Source organism: Lynx canadensis, chromosome A2, assembly GCF_007474595.2.
Source record: "Lynx canadensis isolate LIC74 chromosome A2, mLynCan4.pri.v2, whole genome shotgun sequence".
Taxonomy (NCBI): Eukaryota; Metazoa; Chordata; class Mammalia; order Carnivora; family Felidae; genus Lynx; species Lynx canadensis.
In genome coordinates, this window is record NC_044304.2 from 5,433,118 (window position 1) to 5,442,955 (window position 9,838).

The following is a 9,838-nucleotide window of genomic DNA, read 5'->3' on the forward strand; positions in this document are numbered from 1 at the left end:
TGGAGGGTTTTCCCAGCAGCCCCCACGGTAGAGACGTCACCGGCGCCCTTCAGCGCAGACGGAAGATGGCGTCCGCTACCCGCTTCATCCAGCGGCTGCGGAACTGGGCGTCCGGGGTGCGCGGGGCGAGAAGGGCCGAGTGGGGCGGGGCGGGGCGGGGCGGGGGGCTGTGGGTTCAGTGCTCCTCGGACCCGCTCCCGCTAGTCCCCTTCCTCCTGCACCCTTGTGCCTGACGCTCTTAGTGCTGAGATTCTCCTAGACTAGAACCAGTGTCTCAGCGCAGAACCCCCAACTCTTTCGGCCGACACACACACCTCCACCCCAGCCCTCGACCCATTCAGGCCTGAGGTCTGCCTAATCCCAGACCTTCTTAGCCCTGTATCTTGTGGCCCAGGCCTTAGCTCTCCTTATCTCCTCCAGGACTCATACCCCTGTATCAAACTGTTCATCTCCGACCTTCCCTTCTCCATCCCTGGGATGCCCCTGCTCCCTCGCCCTCTCCTCTCCTGAGGTGCCCTGCAAGCTGACCTCCTTCCTCTCCTCCCACAGCAAGACTTGCAGGCGAAGTTGCAGCTGCGCTACCAGGAGATCTCCAAGCGGTGAGCAAGCCCCGCTCGCTGCCCGTACACCGGCTCTGTCCTGTTATTCTCACGTCAAGAACAAAATCCGTATTCCTTTAGACCCCTGCAGTGCTGGGCCGGAATCCTGCCTCCGGTCCCTGGCAGTCCGTGGAGGCAGAGGTTTGATTTTAACTTACCTGTACTCCGAGCGGGCTGCTCGTGGAACAGTCGGGTTGGGCGTGAATTCAGAGTGGATCGTGTAGCTGTGCGGTCTTTAGTGTGGCCCTGCCAGTTAGTGTTATCACCCCCAAACTACAAATGAAAAGATTTAAGGCTCAGAGAGGATAAGTCATTTGCTTAAAGTCACTTAGAAGCTTGAAAATGACAGCTGAGATTTGAACCCAGAAGTGTCTTGATTCCAAACTCCTTTATGTCCAAAAATTACTTGATATATACAAGCCCCTGATGCGCTCTCAGAGATAACAGCACCAACAAGAAAAGTTATTATTCTCATTCCTTTTGTGGAGCTCAAGTTCTAGGAAGAGAAAAGGGTGGTAGGGAAACAAATGCAACAGGTAAAAAGCATTCTGGAATGCTCTGAATGAATGAATGAATGAATGGATGACAAAATGAATTAGAATAAGCTGGAGGGTGGCAATCTCATGTCAGGTGGTCAGGAAAGGTCTTTTTTCTGGGATTGACGTGTGAGCTACCTGAAGGAGAAGGAGCCAAAGGGTAATTATTGAAAGAACATTCTGACAGAGGGAACAGTATGCGCCAAGCCTGTTGACGCTGGACAAAGCCAGAAGGAGGAAGGAGGCCAGGGTGGCTGGAACACAGTGAGGAAAGGAAGAGAGAGCAGTATATAGGAAGTCAGGGGAGCTGGCAAAGGTAAGGCAGCCAGTGAGGATTAGCACAAAAGGAAAAAAAAATAGCATTAGAATAACCAAGTTTATGTGAATGCCTGCATGTTGTAACTGATTCCAAATATCAGAAGTTTTGAGTTGCTGCTCTATCTAGGGTCGTTGGTGCCAGTTGAGGAAAAGGTTTTAAAAATTTTCCAACTTCTTGAGGATAATGGCGCCTCCTAGTGATGCATGTGGGTCTTTCCATTGAGCCCTGGTTCTTACCTTTCTGCTAGGTGGTGGAAAGTGATGGCCACATCCACCAGGGGCCGTCTGGACTCCAGGGGTGAAGCAAATTCTAACTGCCACACAGGATATTGCTTTTTTTTATTTTTTTATTTTTAAGTAATCTCTACACCCAAAATGGGGCTCGAACTCACAACCCCGAGATCAAGAGTCACATGCCCTATGCTCTACCAACAGACGGCCAGCTGCCCCAGGATATAGCTTTTAATATTAAATTTGTAAACTTCCTTTTTATTCTTATTTCTCATTAAAAAAAATTTCAATTTTTACTCTTTTGAGACAGAGAGAATGTGCACATGAGCAGTGGAGGGGCAGAGAGAGGGCGAGAAACCTAGGCAGGCGCCCCTCTCATTTTTTTACACAATGGTTATCACTTGTTTTAAGAAAATCTTAAGGGGCGCCTGGGTGGTGCAGTCGGTTAAGCGTCCGACTTCAGCCAGGTCACGATCTCGCAGTCCGTGAGTTCGAGCCCAGCGTCGGGCTCTGGGCTGATGGCTTGGAGCCTGTTTCTGATTCTGTGTCTCCCTCTCTCTCTGCCCCTCCCCCGTTCATACTCTGTCTCTCTCTGTCCCAAAAATAAATAAACGTTGAAAAAAAAAATTCTTAAAAAAAAAAAAAAAAAAAAAGAAAATCTTAAGTCCTGGGGCACCTGGGTGGCTCAGTTGGTTGAGTGTCTGACTTCAGCTCGGGTCATGATCTCGTGGTTTGTGGGTTCGAGCCCTGCGTTGGGCTCTGTGCTGACAGCTCAGCCTGGATCCTGCTTCCGATTCTGTGTCTCTGCCCCTCCCCCACTTGTGCTCTTTCTCTCTGTCTCTCACAAATAAATAAATGTAAAAAGAAAAAAAAGAAAAAAGAAAGAAAATTTTAAGCCCTGGGGCACCCATGTGGCTCAGTCCATTAAGTGACTCTTGATTTTGGCTCAGGTCATGATGTCACTCTTCATGAGATCAGGCCCCGAGTCAGGCTCTGCACTGACAGCACGGAGCCTGCTTGGGATTCTCTCTCTCCTTCCCTCTGCCCCTCCCCTGCTTGTTCGCTTTCTCCTTCCCTCTCTGTCTCTGTCTCTCTCTCTCTCAAGATAAGTAAACAACAACAACAAAAAAGGTTTAAAAAAAAGAAAAACTTAAGTCCTGGCAAAACACCAAACAGGTTATTTTAAAACTCCATGATTTTATGATTTCTCCTATCTTTTCTGCCTTTCTCCTCTGCTGCGTTTTCCAGGGAAGCTTCTTTTTTGTTTTGAGGTTAGCATTTCCTTTTCAGGCATGTGGCTTCTTTGTAAATTCACCCCGGGTTTTAGCCCAGCCCAGGACAGAGCTCTATTCACTCACCCACCGTCCCCCCCCCGTCCCTCCCCACTCCAGCTTTGGCTGTAGCTGTGGCTACCAGGAGGTGGCAGGAAATTTGGAGACCTCAGAGGACAAGGTGCTCTTTGAGTAATAAGCCTTGATCCCAGCAGGGTTTTCCAGAGAGTTCCTGAGATGACTGGAAACCTAAGAGTTCTGTAGTCTGGCTTTTGGGACAAAGACCTTCAGAAGAAGCTACGTCTGGGGCTATTGCCCAAGCATTTATACACTAGGATCTCAGACCCTGACCCCTTCGTTTCCTGAGCACCGGCAGGCAGAAGAGAGGTCAGATGCAAACTTTGGGCCATGGTGGGGTGGGAAGAGGTCTGGGTGTCCAGTCTGGGCCGCCCTTTTCCCTGGGAAGCTTCAGAAAATGTCCTCTGTATCGGTCACATTTGGGGCATACTTGCCTTCTAGCACCTTCCCATCTATAGCAGAGGTTGCTACCTGCCTTAGGGCCTTGGATCCTCCTTAGCCATACATCCACGACAGTGTGCCAGGGGGATCCCCTGGCCTGTGGCCCAGTGACTGAGGCCCATGCCAGCCTCACCGGGCCATAAGAGTGACTTTCTGCTAGCTTCAGTGCTGATGTTCTTTTCCCTCAGAACTCAGCCTCCTCCCCAGCTCCCTGTGGGCCCCAGCCACAAGCTCTCCAGCAACTACTACTGCACTCGCGATGGCCGCCGGGAAGCTGTGCCACCATCAGTCGTCATGTCCTCGCAGAAGGTACTGGCGTCGGGCAAGCCTGCAGAGAGGTGAGGACCTCACCGCTTTCCTGAAACCAGTCCTTCCTCTTGCTTGTGCTGTTCAAGATGCCCATGTATGGAGCGTGAACCATGTCAGGAACTGTGCTGCGGGGGCTTTTCACGGGAGAGCTCTTCGAACCGCCCCCCAGCCCAGGGAAGGGGGTAGGGCCTCAGCCAGGGGTGTGATTCCTGCAAAACACATGAAGCTTCAGGGTCCCTTCAGGTGCTCTGGGAGAAGCCCAGATACTGTTTTTGTAACTGCGTATTTTTTTTTTTTTAATTGAGGCATAATTGGCATATAACATTATATTGTTTTTGTAATTTTGTATTTTGTTACAACTGAGGCGTAATTGAAATCTGCGCACAGGGGTACAACATGAAGATCTGATACTTGTGTACGTTTGAAATGAGCGCCACAGTAAGTCTGGTTACCATCCGTCACCTCACGTAGTTACACGTTTTTTTCTTGTGATGAGAACTTTTTTTTTTCTTTTTTCTTTTTTTCAACGTTTATTTATTTTTGGGACAGAGAGAGACAGAGCATGAACGGGGGAGGGGCAGAGAGAGAGGGAGACACAGAATCGGAAACAGGCTCCAGGCTCTGAGCCATCAGCCCAGAGCCCGACGCGGGGCTCGAACTCACAGACTGCGAGATCGTGACCTGGCTGAAGTCGGACGCTTAACCGACTGTGCCACCCAGGCGCCCCATCTTGTGATGAGAACTTTTAAGAGCCACTCTCTTAGCGGCTTTCAAATATGCAATCTAGTGTTATTAACTAAAGTCACCATGTGGTACATCACATTCCCGGGACTTACTTTATAATGGGAAGTTTGTACCTTTTGAACCCCCTTTATGCATTTCTTTTTTTATTAAAAAAAAAATTTTTTTTTTTTTGAGAGAGACAGAGACGGGATGCGAGTGGGTTAGGGGCAGAGAGAGAGGGAGACAGAATCTGAGGCAGGCTCCAGGCTCCGAGCTGTCAGCACAGAGCCCGATGCGGGGCTCAAACCCATGAACCGTGAGATCATGACCTGAGCTGAAGTCGGACGCTCAACCCACTGAGCCACCCAGGTGCCCCTGCTTTACGCATTTCATCCCCGCCCCCCCACCTGCCTGCTGCCTCTGGTGACCACCAATCTGTTCTTTTTATCTGTATCTTTTTTCATTTTTTTGTTTTGTTTTTAGATTCTGCACATAAGTGACATCCTATAGTACTTGTCTTTCTCTGACATATTTCACTTAGCAGAGTACTCTCAGAGTCCATCCATATTGTTGCAAATGGAGACATTCATTTTTATGGCTGAATGGTATTCCACTCTGTGTATATGTGTGTGTGTGTATGTATACGTATATGCACACACACCATATTTTCTTCATACCCTTCTTAAAGAATTATGTAAATTTCAGGCCCCTTAAAACTCAGTTTTGTCCCTGGCCTCAGGCGCCTTCTCTTAAATAAATGGGGCCATAATATCTACTGTAGGGAATTTATTTTAGTCCATTCGGGTGACTATGACAATATCAAAGAGTGGGGTGGCTTATAAACAACAGAAACTTATGTTTCTCATAGTTCTGGAGGCTGGGAAGTCCGAGATCAAGGTGCTTGTAGATTCCATGTCTGGTGAGGGTATCTTCCTGGCTCACAGATGGCATTTTCTTGGTATGTCCTCACATGGTCGAAGGGGTAATGGGTGTCTAGGGTCTCTTACAAGGGTGCTAACTCCATTCATGAGAGCTCCTCCCTTATGACCTAGTCACCTCTCAAGTGCTCTACCTCCAAAGGCCATCACACCGAAGGCGGGGATTTCAATATATGAATTTGGGAGAAACAAAACATTCAATTTGTAGCAGAGTTATTATGAGGATTAATTTCCATAGTTAACATTTGTAAGGTTTTAGGATGGAGTCAATGCCCTGCCTGCCTACTAATCACAAGTTAGGCGGTGACGGCCCTGTTGCAGAAGAGGAAATTGAGGCACAGAGAGGCCAGTTGACCTGCCTGAGTCACACAGCCAGTGGGTAGCAGAAGCAGGATTTCAAAGCAGTTTGCCCAGACCCTCAGTGCTGTCTGGTCTCTACAGCCAATTCACTGTGTTGTCTGAAGCCAACCCTTCATGCCTTCTTGAGCCTCATTTTCGTCATCTGTAAAATGGGGATGGTGGGCTTGCAGTATGACAAGGTCTGGAAGGTGATGAGGCCAGGACGGGCCTGCTGTATAGTTAGAACTCAGTAAATGGCCTGGGTCGTGGTCCTTATTATCTTCTGACTCCCCGGAGTCCCGCACCAGACTGTGGCAAACCACCCTATTCCCCCCATACCTCCTCACCTGCCCCTGGGATGCCTGCATCTCCTAGGGAGGCTGATTCTGCCTCTTCTACCTCCTTCAGGCTCCTGGGAGGCTGGGCGGCCCTGGAATCCCTGCTCCTGGGAGGCTCATCCACGAGAGCCTGCCTGCCTGCCTCCTCTCCCTTTTTGCTTACCGTGTGTGCAAGCCTCCCAGTCCTAGGCACCAGGGGCTTGGGTCGGGAGGCACTTGCCTTGGAGTTGTTGCCACAGTGTCTCCTTAGGGCTCACTCTGGGGCAGACGGGGTATCTTTAAAATAAAAATTTTTTTTTAATGTTTATTTATTTTTGAAGGAGAGAGAGAGAGAGAGAGAGACACAGTGTGGGGGGGGGGGGGCAGAGAGAGAGAGGGAGACACAGACTCCGAAGGAGGCTCCAGGCTCCAAGCCGTCAGCACAGATCCCGAGCGGGTCTCGAACTCACGGACCGTGAGATCATGACCTGAGCTGCAGTCGGACGCTCGACCGACTGAGCCACCCAGGCGCCCCTGGATGGGGTATTTTTTAATCGCACTTGACCCTCAGCCCCATCGGACTGCGGCCAGGACCTGGTCTTAGCGCTGTGCTGGGGCATGTGCAGTGCCTGCCGGAGGGAGGAAAGAGCAGTGGGCATGTGGCACCTGATCGCCTGACCCTTTACCAGTGTCCTGTTTGGGGGCAACCGGAATGGGGTGCTCATCCACCCTGGGGCCGCAGGTGGGAAGGGGTGCTGGGGAAGGAGCCCAGCTATTCAGGGCTGGCTTTGAGCTCAGGAGCCAGGGCAGGCCGACGGGGGGTTCACACGGGGCTTGGGCAGGAAGGGGGCTGGCCAGTTCCCAGCAAGGGTTGGCTGACGTTTTGGGGGACCCCAGTGAAGGAGTTTGGGCCTCTGGAGCACCCTGACTCTGGCCTCAGACCCACAGTCTCGGCAGGCATGTTCCTGCTGGGCGCAGGTGTGAGCTACCCCAAATCCAAGCGCGCTGCTCTGTGGAGATGCGACCCTAACCCAAATCCGTTTTCCTCTCCAGCTCACCTGCCGCTGCCACTGAGAAGAAGGCCGTGTCGCCGGCTCCTCCCATAAAGAGGTGGGAGCTGTCCAAGGACCAGCCTTACCTGTGACTGCACCCTGGGGCACCTGGCCCGGCCCTCAGGGCCACCTGAGGGCTTCCCCTCCTTGTATTCCCTCCGGGGAGACCGGGACCTAATTTATGACAAATACACCCTGCTCTCTGGTGTCACTTGTTTTTACTTTCGAAGCTACACACGGCTTCCGTGGATTTCCCGGTGAAGCTGGTGCTGAATCTCTGAACTCTGTCAGCACTCCAGGAGCAGGGGCGGGATGGTGGTTCTTGAGCTTCGGGGTAACACGCCGTCGCTGGGTACAGGTCAGATGACACGGGGTCCAAGGGCAGGGCATCTAGGGTTGTCACCATCCCTTCCCTGAAGGCCTGGCTAACATAGCAGTGGGGTGGGTCCCAGGGCCTCTGGGTGTTTGGGGGGCACCGACTGAGGGACAGCGAGACGGAGCACAAACTCGCCATTAAGTACGTCAAGAGCTCCCGCAGCAGTTGCTTCTGGGGCCACGGGCCAGTACCCTCCCACCGCACGCCCCCTTCTGACCTTGACCGCCTTGCAGCTCCTGGGGTGGCAGAGAACAGCCGGGCAACTCAGAGGAAGGCTTGACTGGGGGCAGGCAAGGAGAGGCCTCCCCGAGCCAGAAACCCTTTCTGCACAGGCCCTGGGGAGGGAGGTGGAGTCAGCCTAGGGGAAGAAGGGGGGGGTTGGTCCTAAGAGGAGTGAGCAGTTGTGTGGAAGCCAGAAAAGAAGTAGCCCAAGTCCGGCTGCCCTGTGGAAGAACCCCACAACCCTTCCGTAGGGTAAGATCGGGTTGTTGAGAATGCCGTGTTCTCTGGAAGCATAGAGCAAGGCAGGGAAGGGGAACCGTACCAGGCAGGAGGTATGTAGGGAGCCCCAGCGTGGACGACACAAATGATAAATGCTCGAGGGGAGAAAACTGTGGCTGAAGCCAGGGAAGGCTTTCTAGAGGAGGTGGGATTCTAATTGGAGCAAAGGGGGAGTCCGATTCAGGAAGAAGATCAGGAAGGGGAGGAAGGCTGGGCAGTGTGTCCCGAGGCCAGTGGGTAGGCAGCCCTGAGGGCTTCCACAGAGGCAGGCTTTTAGGACACAGACTTGAAGTTTGGCAAGGGAGTGGGGGTGGGGAAGAAGCCTGACACCTCACCTTCCTGCCTGCTAGGTGCTGTCGTAAATGCTATCTGATCTCAGCTCCTTCCTGGAGCTATCCTGTGAGGTCATCGCTGTTGCCATACTCCCTGGACAGAAAAATAGGAACGGAAGGACCAGGAACTCGCTCAGGCTCACTGAACTCTGGCTTGAACCTGACAGGAGTCTGTGCCCAGCTGCTACAAATGGATGGCTTCTTCAGCTGTTATCCCTGCACCCCGGAGCCCTCTCGCCGGGAAGCCGAGCCTCTACTCTGGGGAATCTGGGAGGTTTTGAAACAACGACAACAAAAAACCCCAACATGTGTTACACGCTCCAAAAGCAGCTAAAACCTTCAACATTTTCTCATACTGAATCATGCCAACAACCCGCAGAGCCCCTTGTAGGAAAATCTGGATGCTTTAGTGTTGCTTCATGGGAAACGGGGGGGAGGGCGGGGTAAATGCTTGCACCCCTGTCAACGCTGAGGTTCTGCTGGCAGTCCAACATGTTGCTTCTTCTGAAGGCAGAGCTGTAGATAAAATATTTATTTTCAAGACAACACAGCAGCTGATTGGATAGGAAGCCGGCAGACGGTTTGTATTTTCTGTGCCTTCTGGGTGAGCATGACCAGAGATAGCCCCAGGGCTGCTCTGCGGATCTTGTTCCGGAAGAAAAACCCCCCACCTCTGGAGGAGGTGGGCTATGAAGACCGAATGAAGCGTGGTGGCCGTGAGTGAGCACACGCGTCTGGCCTGAGTGATCTTGGTGGCCATCTCTGTGGTTCCCAGAGTCAGCTCAGCGGGAGTGACCTCCCAGTAGGCACAGGTGACCTGGCTTTCAATTGTGAGCTCAGGTTCACACACTTAACCTATCCCTTCCTGAGTTCTCGCCCTATCTGGTCCCCCGCCTCACCGCGGAGTCCGTGCCTTTACAGGGACGTCCAGGTGCGAGGACAGGACCCATGATGGAAGCCGGGCACTGGAAGCGTTTTATTCATTTATTCACGAAATATTTAAGAGCCTACTATTGTGGCAGACCCTTCTAGGCACTGAGGATACAGCGAGCAACCCAGCATTCCAGTCCTACCGCTGACTTAGTAGTCGCCAGACCCTAAACTAGAGTATAGAAAGGCAGGAGGGAGAGGCTGCCATATTAAGTATGATAATTGGACAGTCACATTTGCTGTAGGATGCATGCGAAACATTTAATGTTGAGTAGACCCGACAAGTTCCTTTGCATCCCCATTAGCTTTTAACTTCGAATGGACCCAACACCTTTCGACATACCTTGTCCCTGAGAAAAGTGTGTTAGAGCCTCAAATCGTGGGTGTCCCCATATTCGGACAATTACGGTGATCTTAGCCGCGGGCGCCGCGAGGACCTGGGGGCGTGGGCCCCGCCCCCGTCCGCTGCGCGCGTGCGCTGGGATAAAAGCGAGGCCGGCCCGCGCGCGCCCAGTGCCAGGGCAGGGGCGGTGCGGCGAGCGGCTGC

At 52.2% G+C, this 9,838-nt stretch overlaps 1 protein-coding gene across 1 annotated transcript; it reads left to right on the forward strand.

Annotated features, from left to right (window-relative positions):
- Positions 1–11: 11 nt before the first annotated feature.
- NDUFA7 (NADH:ubiquinone oxidoreductase subunit A7) lies at positions 12–7,360 on the forward strand. The gene is made up of 4 exons (XM_030298693.1): positions 12–116; positions 550–599; positions 3,663–3,812; positions 7,154–7,360. Exons 1-4 carry the CDS (start codon positions 66–68, stop codon positions 7,242–7,244), a joined length of 342 nt encoding a protein of 113 aa, XP_030154553.1. The 5' UTR covers positions 12–65; the 3' UTR covers positions 7,245–7,360.
- Positions 7,361–9,838: the final 2,478 nt, after the last annotated feature.